Here is a 13,689-nt window from a genome sequence, read left to right as displayed (position 1 = left end):
GGTGCAAAGTGGGGGGGGGGTGTATTTTCGCAATCACGAGGGAGCGACTGGCGACACTGGGCCCATTTGACGTGCCCGCTGTTACGTTTGCTCACTAGGATTTTAGCTCATTGCACCCATGCAGCGCCTTCAGTTCAGGTTGTTTTATTCGGCATTCAGCAGCACTGTGTGCAGTGAGACTGCTCTTGGAGCCCTGTGGTGCCATATCCAAGGCTGCTTACATTGTTAATGGCTGATGGGAATTAAGAATTTGCGGTGTGCTAAACACCTACACAGTAAAGCACTGTGACTGGAATGTTAGGAGAGTGCACCGGTTGTTTGGTAAGAGGTGTGCACGAGTGTGATTGATAAGTAAGTGGGTGTGAGGTTGGGGTGGTGGGTTGGAGGCCTAAGGGTGGGGTAGCTTGTCACCTGGAACCAAGAGGCCTGAGATCAAGTCTTGGCTTTCCCACTTTACCAGTGTTATGAGAGACTGATCATTCACCTGTGTGCCTATGTTTCCTTTTTTTTGCCAACATTTGGAGTGATTTTAAACCACCTAAACACCATTATTTAAGTAGATGTGTACCAAATTGCCTACAGTCTTCAATTTCGTGAGACAAGAACCATGTGAGGTATCCAGTGTGTCTTTTACATGCGAGGGCAGACTTCCGGTAGAAACATCACATGGGATACAGGCAGGAGGTTGGTTCGAGCCCAAAATGTCTCTCGATGACACATTTGGGGGAAAACAAAGTAACCGCCTGGTGCTAAATTTTGCAAAAAGCTAATTTCACTCATTTTGGAAGTTTAATTTAAGTGTCGCCCTATGCCTAGTATCAAGGAGGCAGTTCATTCTGTTGCACCAGTGAAGCCCCACCCGTTACTGTGTTCATCTCCCCTCCTCCTGTCTCCCACTTCCAAATGTTTAGAGGGGGCCTGACAGAATACACTGGAGTTAGTGAGTTAGGTGAAACCTGAGTTTTCTGCTAGAGCCTTCGAAAGAAGTCGGCAAGGAAAGTGATCTAAACCGAATGTTACTGCTGTTAGTGCAACTTGCAAATATTGGGGAAAAACTATGGCTCTGAGCACTGTATTTTTTTGTTGATTTGCTTCTCTTGGCGGGTGGTTCATGGCAGGATTTGTTGGAGGTTTAACTTCTTGTGATGTATTGTTTTCCTTTACTCTTTACTTATCAATTATACACTTTTTGGGTTGACCACAGGGCGTGGGCAGCTTTCAACTGGCGGGGTTGGTGAGGCCAGCCCTGGTCCATCCTTTACGGCTGGCACTTTAACGTTTTTATTTGCCTCATAAAGTCTGTCGATTTTTCTTGACCCATCTGCCAAGGCTATTATCTGGAGTGTATCCATTTGAAGTTCTACTTTTTTTTTTGCTTGAAATCTGTTTATTGAATATAATCAAAAACACAGCAAAAGAAACAAGCATTGGCATAGCCAATAGGTCTCGCCTTTGGGACCTTATAAGTGTTTAGTTATCCAGCACAATATCCTTGGAGCAACAACATCAAGTATTGCATGGCTAAACACTTATAAGGTCCCAAAGGCGAGACCTATTGGCTATGCCAATGCTTGTTAACAAAGGCTTTATCACTAAAGCGGCATCACAACGGTGTCATTACGCCGAATCGTTCACTAGCACGAAGGGGCGGGTTTAGGGCTAAGGGAAGGGGCTGTTTTAGGTGAAGGGAAGGGGCAGTCTTAGGTTAAGGGGAGGGGCGTCTTTAGGTTAAGGGGAGGGGTGGTTTTAGGTTGAGGAAAGGGGTGGGTTTAGGTTAAGGGAAGGTGCGGATTTAGGTTAAGGGAAGGGGCGGGTTTAGGGCTAAGGTAAGGGACGGGTTAAGGTGAAAGGAAGGGGCAGTTTTAGTTTAAGGGGCGGGGTGGATTTAGGTTAAGAGGAGGGACGGTTTTAGGGTAAGGGGAGAGGTAGTTTTAGGTTGGGGAAAGGGGTGGGTTTAGGTTAAGGGAAGGGGCGAGTTTAGGTTAAGGGAAGGCATGTTTTTAGGTAAAGAGAAGGGTCAGTTTTAGGTTAAGAGAAGGGGCGGGTTTAGGCTAAGGGAAGGGGCGGTTTTAGGTTAAGGAGAGGGGTGGTTTTAGGGCTAAGGGAAGGAGGGTTTTAAGGCTAAGGGAAGGGGGCAGTTATTAGGTTTAAGGGTGTGGAGGGATTTAGGGGTAAGGGGATCAAAGGGTAAAGGTTTTACACCATTGCCCAAAACACTCTGCAACATTCCTCAGGAACAGTGGCACCCATGAGGCAGGAGCGACAAGCACCTTCTGTGACTCAGATGGGGGCTGAGGCATGGACCACGGCCTGTCCCGGAATCCCGGAGTCGGTCCTGCAGACCAGACCTGCCCGCAACACCTGCAGACACCGGTGAGATCAGGGAATTCGTTGATATTCTATGTATGAAGTGCAGATGAACTTCGTCCGAGAAACTGGGTGATAATGCCAACTTCGAACTAAGGCTTTAGTTAATAAAGTCTTTGGCCTAATGACAGTCGTACAACCTATCTCTAAAGCAGGAATTGCAAGATGGATAGTAAAATGTATACAAACTTGCTACCACAAAGTGAATATGCTACTTACCAGTATGCATCTGTTCTTGGCATGTAGGGCTGCTGACATTCATATCTGTGCATAGATCGCCGCCTAGTGTTGGGTCCGGATGTTTGCACGTTGTTGTCCTGGAAGAGTCTTCGAAGTATCCTGAGATAGGTGACTCCTCCCCTGGACCACAGTGCGCATGGGCATCCTCTCCATCCTCAGATTGTTTTTCGCCATTGTGGCAGTGATGGAGTAGATATAGAAAGTGATGACCATGCTATACAGTAATTCTGAGAGCTGCAGCTGCTACAGGCGCCGGGGAGGAGGGTGGGCGATATGAATGTCAGCAGCCCTACATGCCAAGAACAGATGCATACTCAGTTCGAGGCATGTGGGCTGCTGAATTCATATCTGTGCATAGAATACATAGCAGTACCTCCCATTAGCGGCGGCCACCAGTGCCAGCTGCAGCGGTCTGAAAAAGAGTTTTGAGAACAGCCTGTCCTACAGCTGCCTGCTGTTTTGAGTGTACATCTACACAATAGTGTTTGGTAAATGTATGTATAGTGGACCATGTGGCTGCTCTACATATATCATGTAAAGGCATGTTTCCCAGGAAAGCCATGGAGGCCCCTAACTTACGTGTTGAGTGGGCCCGTGGGGGAATCGTTAATGTGCGTTTAGCCTTTTGATAGCAAATTTGAATACATTTAACGATCCATCTGGCTATACCTGCTTTCGAGATTGCGTTGCCTTTGTGTTGTGGGGAAAAGGCGACGAAAAGTTGTTTTGTCTTCCTAAAGTTTTTAGTTCTGTCTATATAGTACATGAGGGCTCTTTTGACGTCTAGTGTATGGAGCATTCTTTCAGCGACATTTTGTGGATTCTGAAAGAAAACAGGCAGTTCAATGGTTTGATTCATGTGGAACTGCGATATTACTTTAGGCATGAATTTGGGGTTGGTACGTAGTACGACCCTGTTTGCGTGAACCTGTATGAATGGCTCTTGAATGGTTAGTGCCTGGAGTTCACTAACTCTTCTCAACGAAGTGATTGCTACTAGGAAAGCTACTTTCCAGGTGAGGAATTGAATCTCACATGAGTGGAGAGGTTCGAAGGGTGGACCCATCAGTCGGGTGAGGACCAAGTTGAGGTTCCACACTGGTGCTGGTGGGTGTCTTGGGGGAATTACTCGTTTAAGTCCCTCCAAGAAGGCTTTGATGGCAGGCACTCTGAATAAAGAGAGGTGCTGTCTGTTTTGGAGATAGGCTGCTATTGCGGTTAAATGGATACGTATTGAGGTGTATGCCAGATTGCATCGGTATAGGTGTAAGAGGTAACAGATTATGTTTTGAATGGATGCGTCTAGCGGGTTAATGTCATTGTTATTGCAATAAATGACAAACCTCTTCCATTTGGCTGCATAGCAAGCTCTGGTAGTGGGTCTCCTAGCTTCCTTAATGATCTCCATACAGTCAGGTGGCAGGTTTAGGTAGCCAAACTCTAGGACTTCAGGAGCCAGATTGCCAGGTTCAGCTGTTGCGGATCTGGGTGCTGAATTTCTCCATGGTTCTGCGTCAAAAGCGCGGGTTTGATCCGCAGCCTTTGATGCGGCACCACGGAAAGTTCCAGAAAGGTGGTGTACCATGGCTGGCGTGCCCATGTTGGAGCAACCAGGATGAGTGTCAGTGAGTGCTGTCGCAGTTTGCGTGCCACTAGCGGTATCAACGGCGCTGGGGGAAAAGCGTACGCAAATCTGCCGGACCAGTTCATCCATATCGCATTGCCCTGCGACTGTGGATGTGGGAACCTGGCGGAAAAGCTTTGGCATTTTGCGTTTTCCCTTGTGGCGAATAGGTCTATCTCTGGATGACCCCACTGCTGGAAGTATGGTTGGAGTACTGATGGGTGTAACTCCCACTCGTGCATCTGGTGGCTGTGTCTGCTGAGCAGATCCGCCATCTGGTTGTCCTTGCCTGGGAGGTGTTCCGCCATGAGGAATATGTTCCTCTGAATGGCCCACTTCCACATGCTCTGAGCCAGATGAGACAACTGTGGAGAGTGTGTTCCTCCCTGCTTCTGTATGTAGTACATGGCAGTCATGTTGTCCGTCTGGATCAACACGACCTTGTTGCACAGGTGTACTTTGAATGTTTTCATAGCCAGGAAGATTGCCATCAGTTCCAGAAGGTTGATGTGCATCTTCTTTTGTTGTGTAGTCCATAGTCCCTGCACTGTGTAATTGAGTACATGGGCTCCCCATCCCTGGAGAGACGCGTCCGCTGTCAGTATTATTTGTGGAACAGGCTCTTGGAACGGTCGGCCCTTGCAAAGGTTTTGTGGATTCCACCAATGCAGAGAGTTGTATGCCCGACCGCTCACCAACACTAGGTCTTTTAATTGCCCGTGAGCCTGATTCCATTGACGTGCTAAGCATTCCTGAAGCGGGCGCATATGTAGTCTCGCGTGTGGGACTATGAAAATGCAGGAGGCCATCATGCCTATCAACTGCATGAACACTCGCGCAGGAAGGGAGTGTTGGGGTTTGAACTTGGAAATCAGCATTTGCATGCTGTTGATCCTCACTAAATTTGGCTGAGCTGTGGCTGCCAGAGTGTCTATGGTCGCACCTAGGTACTGTTGTACGTGTGCGGGTTGGAGATGTGACTTTGGGTAATTTAGTGAGAATCCCAGACTGTGAAGAAGGTGAATGGTGCGGGACATGTGGCTGGCACATTGCTGGGCTGACTTTGCCTGAACAAGCCAGTCGTCCAGGTAAGGGTAGACGTGAATGTGTTGCCTCCGTAGATGTGCAGCCACGGTAGCTAGGCACTTTGTGAAAACTCTGGGTGCTGTTGTCACTCCGAAGGGGAGGACTTTGAATTGATAGTGCTGCCCCTGAATGGTGAACCGGAGATATTTTCTGTGTGACGGGTGTATGGGTATGTGGAAATACGCATCTTTGAGGTCTAGCGTGGCTAGGAAATCTCCCTGTCTGAGGAGCGGGAGAACCTGCTGTAGGGTGAGCATGTGAAAATGCTCTGAGAGAATGTAGTGGTTGAGGGGTCTCAGGTCTAGGATAGGTCTGAGTGACCCGTCCTTTTTTGGTATTAAGAAGTACAGAGAGTACACCCCTGTTCCCTGCTGGTGTACGGGCACGACCTCTATTGCGCCTTTTTGCAGCATACTTAGCACCTCTTGCTGTAATAACGCTAAGTGCTCTGAGGACATAGGACGGTGCCTTGGCGGTATGGTGGGTGGAGTGGAGGTTAATTCGAGACAGTAACCGTGTTGGATAACATCTTTGACCCACCTGTCCGTGGTGATGGAATCCCACGTGGACAGGAACCGCTGGAGCCTTCCCCCGACAGGTGTTATGTGGGCGGGGGGAAGGGAGAGGGCGTCACTGTTTGTTCTTGGGGGAGGACCTGGTATTGCCGTAACCACGTCCTCTGCCCTTGGTGCTGGAGCCACGATATCCACCTCGGGTGTTTTTATCGTAGGAACTCTGTGTGCCCCCTTTATTGTAGGTTTGCTGTGCCCCTTGTCCTCTACCTGCACCTCTATTTCCGGGGCGACGAAAGGAGCCACTACGAAATGTCTGCGTTTGCAGAGCCCCCATTGACTTCGCAGTGTCTGTGTCTTTTTTTATCTTTTCTAAGGTGGTGTCAACCTCCGGTCCAAATAAGTAGTCGGGGTTGACCGGCTGATTGAGGATGTTATTTTGGACCTCAGGTTTGAATCCGGAGATTCGTAACCAGGCATGTCGTCGTAGCATGACGCTGGTGTTAATTGCCCTTGCAGCAGTGTCTGCGGCATCCAGTGCACACTTGATGGATGCGTTTGTGAGCAGTTGTCCCTCCCTGATGAGGAGCTCCGCTGCCTCTTTGTACTCGTCTGGCAGGTGTTGGAGTAGGGTCTCTAACGTGTCATAGTGTGAGCGGTCGTAGCGAGCTAGGAGGGCCTGTGTATTGGCGATGCGCCATATGTTTGCTGCCTGGGCTGCAATCCGTTTGCCGGAGGTCTCTAGAACCTTGGACTCTTTGTCCGGGGGAGGAGCATCACCAGTTGTCTGCGAGTGTGCCCGTTTGCGAGCATTGGCAACTACAATGGAGTCCAGAGGCAACTGGCTTCTAATGTACGTGGGGTCCCCAGGTGCGGGTTTGTACTTCTTCTCGATCCTGGGGTTTATTACCCGTGCCCTGGTGGTTTCCTTGAAAATGTCCTTTGCTGGCTTGAGGACACCTTTTAACATGGGCAGAGTCTTTACAGTCCTCTCGGAGGATGCGAAAGTGTCCACCAAGAAATCATCCTCGATAGTGTCTGAGTGGAGTTGCACTCCATGATTGGCTGCGGCACGTTCAATGAGGGCGTTGAATGCAGCAGTGTCCTCTGTGGGGGACGTTTTTGCGCCATAAAGTTGCGTGTCCTGTGTATCCAGAGCGGCACCTGGGTCTACAGGGTCATCCCAGACTTGATCGGGGTCTTGCTGTCCCTCAGGGTCTATGTCTTCGGGGTAGATGGTGTCGTCACCCATGTAGTCCTCCACTGCATCCGTGTAGGAGTGCGTTGGAGAGAATGATGGATCTGTGTAAGAGGTGTGGATGCGTTCATAAAGAACTGGCTCCGATTCCGCTGGCATTTTTTGTTTTAGCGGGATCCTATAAGAGTCCAAAGCTTGCCCTGAAGTGATCTTCCGCTTTCGGAGCATGAGCCTGCCGGTGTCGGTGTCGATGAAGTGGGACGGCGATGTCCCAGTAGTCGAGTGTTCGGTAGATGGGGACCTTGTCTGGGTAACGCAGGTTCTGATTTCGAACATTTTCGGCGCCGTGGATGGCGGCAAACCAAAGGTGATGTTGGCCGGTGCCGAAGGTGCCTTCTGTGCCCGTGTCGGTTCGGAGCCCGACGAGGTCTGGAGGGCTGCCTTTTCCCTGATACGTTGCAAGGACGCTGCCACTTGTCGCACCTGGAACGCCGACGGTTCTTTGGCGCCGAGTGGTTCCGTAGAGGCAGGTGTGGACTTCTTCGAAGTGACCGGGTCATCGAGTCGAGAAGGGGTAGGAGCCGTCGACGGCGTCGATGAGTGTACCGTAGTCGCTGCCTTCGAGGTGGATAGCGATGCAGTGGCTATTTTCACCTTGGTGGCCGGTGCCGATTGCTTCGGTGCCGGGGGCCGAGGCGCTTTGACGGTACCGACGGCTTTTCTTTTTGGGTCGGCGCCGACATCGGCTGCAGCGAGTTCGGCACCGAAGTCCCTTTTGGTGCGGTCGGAGCCGACGGGTTTGGCTGGCGTCGAAGGTGTGGTGGTCCTCGAGCCGACCAGTGTCAGTTTCACTTTCGGTTTCTGTTTAACCGGTGCGATGATTGGTTTCGGTTTCGTGGTAGGGAAACCAGTCTTTTTAGGTAACAATGGCTCTTGCTGTATGTCCGTGGCCGGGCCAGAGGGCGGGGCCGAAGAACTGCGGGATTGGTCTTGGGTAAGGCCCGAAGGCGATCCCTCGACCGGAGCCGTCGACTGACACACTGGGATATCCTCAATTTGGACGGGTAGGCCTTGCTCCTCACCGGAGTTACCTTCTTCGGCCCCTAAGGCCTCATCGTAGTCTCCTACCTCGTCGTCGGCTTCTTCCCTGTGAAAAAGCTCTTCATCGACATCTTCCGATCGGGAACCATGTTCGGAAGTGGGGCTGGAGGGTATATTTTCCACGCTTTCCACATCTTCGTCCTCGGTGCTGAAGATGTTGGTCGGGGCCGGTGCCGCTTGCTGCGCTTCCAGTCGCGCGGCTCGTCGATTCCGGAGAGTCTTCTTGGATCTGAATCGGGCACAGGCCATGCATTTCGATTCGTCATGATCCGGTGAGAGGCATTTGTTACAAACCGGGTGGACGTCGATATGGGGGTATTTGGCGTGGCAAACAGGACACCGCTTGAATGGGGTCCTCGATTCCATCGTCGAAGTTCGGTTGATGGTCGGATTTAATGGATCCGAAAAGTTGTTAAAGCCGTCAAACTAGCCTGTAAACTGTCGATACCGATCGGGAACAGTACCGTCGAAAACTAAAGGCCTTTTGGCCTGAAAACTAAATTTTCCTAACTTGAGTCAAGATAAGCACATCCGAACCCAATGGCGGAAAAAAACAATCTGAGGATGGAGAGGATGCCCATGCGCACTGTGGTCCAGGGGAGGAGTCACCTATCTCAGGATACTTCGAAGACTCTTCCAGGACAACAACGTGCAAACATTCGGACCCAACACTAGGCGGCGATCTATGCACAGATATGAATTCAGCAGCCCACATGCCTCGAACTTAAGTAATTGCTACCTACAACTCCAAGAGCTCACTCTACAGGTACAAATGGAGCCTCTATGTCTTTCCTCGGAAATATTCCACTAGCAGATATCTGTAAAGCAGCTACATGGAATAAACCACACACTAAACACTACTGTGTTGATGTCTTAACTAACCAACAAGCTAGAATGGGTCAAGCTGTATTAAGGACGCTTTTTCAAACTTCTACATCAACTATAAACTAGCTACGGCTTTTGGGGAGCACTGCTTTACATTTGATGCAAAACATTTGTATCTTGGCCAACACATTGCACGAATGGAATATGTTACTTACCCTGTAAGCATCTATTCATCACATGTAGTGACGTAGATACATATGCACCCACCCTCCTCCACGGATGCTAACAGGGTCTGTACACACCTCTATACTAAAACACTCACTTATCTAAACTTTACTTGCATATTCATCCTTACTGTGACTCTACCGCTCCTATCCGAAGCTCGCGCGAAAACCCTAAAAATAGTCTAACAAAGGAGCCGATGACAAACCGCCATACAGACCATACCTTGTGATTCGAAAGACTCCTTAAAGGTAAAAAAGGTGCAAACGTCTGAGCAGAACATTAGATTACAGGAGACAATAGATGTCAGGAGTATGCTAAGCATATGAATCTACAACACTACATGCTATGAATAGATGCTTACAGGGTTAGTAACATATTCCCTCTATCACATTTTCCCATATGTTCCAATTTTAAGATTTCATTTTCTGCTACCATTCAAAATCCATTTGTCAATTGTCTGTTTGAATATTTATTTTCTTACAGTTCTCTTGAGTTTATGTTATTTTCAGTAAACTGCCCCACAAGTGCTGGACAAAGTCCACTTCCATGCTTCATGTGTTATGAAATGTAGCATTATGGGAATACACATTTCTTAATCTAAATGGTAGGAATGTAGCAGCGTTGCTAATTTAGAGACTTTGTGACATGTTATCATCCTCTGACTTTATGTTGGAATAGGTTGGCCACCTTAAACCTTTGCTTTTTGCTACGTGCTTATTGATATTTTCTTTAAGAAATCTGGTTTTGGGTTTCTTCTCCCTATGAGGTTCAGGGCATTTACCATTTTGCCTTGATTCTTCTTACATATCATCTTCATACCATTGAGTATGTTGTTTCTAATATTTTCATGTTTTATTATCACTGCTATGTGTCTGTCACTCAATTTGTTCAAAAGCCTTGACTTTTTCAGTGTTTTACCATCCAAATCTTTTATTTATTTCTAATGTCTGGAGGCAAGTACAGATAGTAGAAACTTAGAAGCAGAACACACGAGAACTAAAGAAAATAACAAAACAATCGACAAATGGGTTTTGAATGATAAGAAAAAAATGAAAAGCGGAACATATAGGAAAACTCAGTTGAGAAATGTCTTCACAAAAATATAAATTAATTATCTTTCAGAAGATGAATAATAAGCATCTAAACATTTATGGACTTTTTGGCCCAACTTTTTAATGAATGTTCTCCGCATCAAGCACAAGCACTTTTGAATAACGCGGAAGGGACTATAAATCCGAGAATCTGAGGGACATGCAGTGTATGAGGCATTCACAATGTGGCGCATAAGAACTGCACACTTTGATGTCCACATCCCATGAACAAAGCCACATTACGTCAAAACGTGACAAGCTTTTTGTTTTCATATTGTGTGAATAAGTATCTGAATTCACCTACAAACAAGTGCAGAAGACTTATGTTTTTTCGAACAAATATTGATATTGGGATAAATATATATATATATACACATACATATATGCGCATATATATAGATTAGATACATATATATTTTTAAAAGTTCGAACATAAATTCATTTTAACATTATTTCCTATTAGGATAAATTTGAAGTCTCTGCTTTCATTATTTTCTATGGGTGGATGTTGCAGTACCAGTAACTGGTCATGTGTGGTGCTGAACTTACTCCAGGTCTGAGCTGGAGTGCGTTTGCTACTATTTTGGGTCCATTTCAGCTGGAGTAACTTTAGAAATGTAGCTTGTGAATAGAAATTGACTTACTCTTTTCTCTGTGTGTGTCTGTCCCTCCCTAAACCCCTCAATTAATCTCCCTGAAGCCCTCCTTATACCTCCCTGAACCCGCCACCGCCATGGTCCCTCCAACATTCATTACTAGGTAAGGAGCTTACGTATGTGAGGATCTCCCAAAGAAAGGATAGGGCAGATATAGGTGGAGAACTACACTTGTAGATTTGAAATTGTATCTGGTAGTAAGTAAGTAGTATTACCATACCATACATGTACTGCAAAATGCAGCTTGTAAATTGGGTTGGCTGTTCTATCCACCATTATGAGACATGAAACTCATAATGCAGGGGTATTACTCAACCAAGTAAATTCTACAAACAATTTCTGTATTACTAGGTACAGTATTAGCTTCCTGAAAAATGGGGATATTAGAATAAGGCTTTGGCATAGAGACACAGGAAAAAAATGGGCGGATCCAGTATCAGGATAGAAAGCAGGTTTTCAGTTGAGAAGTGCAGTATAAAATGCTGAGAAAAGAAGAGTAGAGGGAACATTACTGGGTCGCTTTCTCTTTCTTTGTCGATGTGGTCTCCGATGGTCTCCACCTCTTTCTGGAAAAGATTATGTTCTTCAACTTGTCTGTCGACAGAGGGGAGATCATTGGCAAAGCCCTTGCTGCTGAGTGTCATCTGCAATGGAGAACAAAGCGTAGGATAGTTAAGGAACTGAAGTCATTACCCAATTTTTTAAAACAGAAATGTGGTTCAGCATACCATCGATATACATTAATAGTGAGCTTCATCAAAAGTTTTTTCAGTAAATTCAACACACATTTATCTCACTTTTTGCACCTCACTGCCCCATCCCAGTCTATCACTCCCATGAATGATAAAATCAGAAATTAGATCATCATTATCCAGTAGCTAAAGAAGACAGTCATAATGAACCAGAACTTATAATTCAGCCCAACATTCGTAGTCAAAAAGGGAAACTAGTAGCATAAGTTCATCCCTCAATACCACCAGTGCCGTACACTGAAATCTGTATAAGACCAGAAGCATGCGCACTGTCAGGAGAAGTTATGACTAACTCAAGCCACGACAACAATACACCACACAGCCACTTCACCAGAAGACCATACATTTGTACCCAAACCAAATCACCAGAGAACCACCCCCACCAACAACAGGTACATTATCATTAGACAATACATCCTAAAATCAATTACATCACAAGAGTTGCCCTGCTTACAACATCAGCTGCAGACCTCCCAACGGAATGCCAGTCACATACTTGGTAGACTACCAAATTTAAGAGCACAATATTCATGAAAGTGCAAGACGATCATCGGTCACACAACAAGAACAATACACCCTTGATGAGCAATGCCACACTACGACTGCCACAGGGAATTTTATGTTGGGTCCTCAGACACCAAATCTGGAAGGCAGTGATAAAGGAAATCACTAGATTGTGGCCAAATAACACAGCATAGGTGAAATCATTCCTACATGTGCTATTCTTCCCATCGACTACTCACATTCTTGAACAGTTACTCTATCAACGATCATCTCCAATGGTGGCTCTTGTATGAAATTTCAAGGACAATCCTTGCAATCCCTTACAGTCTGTTTTAACTTTATTATGCCGGGTACACTCACAGATTGAATTATCATTATACGTATCAGCCTGCTATCTCTTCTAAACTAAACATGCAGACTAGATTGCATCAGTTGTTGTAAATGGGACTTTTTCAATGCTTGGCAACAAAAACCAGTATACGATAAAGAAGGTAGATGATGAAACAGTACACAATAAAATGCATTGTGGGCCTATTAGTCCTCACAGTGATGATGACATGCTTTGTCCAAGTAACATTGGTCGGAGTGCACAGACATAATAAGTAATTGGGGAAGATGTCTGGCTGGTTTTAAAGGAAGGGTTACATCCTAGAGTGAGGGTTTGAGTGGAAGGATTATATAAATCACTAGGTGGTGTGAGATGATAAGTGTGTTGGGTTTGCCGGATACGTTTAGCTGTATTTATTAACCACAATTCCGTCAGCTAAAGCTCACTGAATTGTGGTCCAGAAATACTGCTGAAGAGATTGCCTGAATAAAGCTGAAAAACGTACTCATGACTCATTGAACATTCTATCAAGAACTCGACTGCTGAGCTGAGGGAGTATTCTGTGAAAGTCGCTTACAGTCGCAGATATCGGATTCCAAAATGATGAGCAGTGAATGGGGCAACTCACAGAGCTGCGCAAGAGGTAAAATGGACATCATCATTCGGCTACACGCCATCTTACAGTGGGTGGATATTCTCTAAGGTGTTCTACCTCAAATTAAGGTTAAGGTTTTACTCCGACAGGGAGCCAGCAGATGATCTGCAAATAGGAAGAGAACGCCTGTGATTGCTAAGGGCTTCAGTTATGTGCAGGGAGTTGGGTGTGGAGATTTATGGAGTGAGGAATCGTGCCTGACATTCATTAAGAAAAAACTATTTATTTGCAGCAATCAGTCATCACTGAAGCATCAGAAGGAAGCACATATATTGAGACATGGAACCTTAGCAATAAGAAAACCCCATTCATTGTTGTTGATGGTGGGAAATGAGGATGACAGAGGAGCTTGTGATGCATTCTTTCCAAGTCAAGCCAATCGCAAAAGGCTAACATCACTCTGCAGAAAAGAGGATCAGTATGACATGTTTGCACTAATACCAGCTGTGGCATGGATGATCAATTCCTTTGTCATCCGGAGGGACCTCACCCGCCAAATTTAGAGGTTTCAGCTGACCCTGCAGA

The 13,689-nt window shown here is 46.4% G+C and overlaps 1 protein-coding gene across 2 annotated transcripts in view; it reads right to left on the bottom strand.

Annotated features, from left to right (window-relative positions):
* PPL (periplakin) overlaps positions 1–13,689 on the bottom strand; it is a 302,110-nt gene that overhangs the window by 137,644 nt on the left and 150,777 nt on the right. For both annotated transcript variants that reach the window (XM_085632211.1, XM_085632212.1), the window contains exon 5: positions 11,438–11,569. In XM_085632211.1, coding sequence (XP_085488337.1) covers positions 11,438–11,569 — 132 coding nt within the window. The remainder of the gene's footprint in view (positions 1–11,437; positions 11,570–13,689) is intronic.

The sequence above is a fragment of the Triturus cristatus genome, chromosome 10 (genome assembly GCF_964204655.1).
Source record: "Triturus cristatus chromosome 10, aTriCri1.1, whole genome shotgun sequence".
NCBI lineage: Eukaryota > Metazoa > Chordata > Amphibia > Caudata > Salamandridae > Triturus > Triturus cristatus.
Note: the sequence above shows the minus strand (reverse complement) of the source record. Positions and strands in the feature narration are given on the sequence as shown.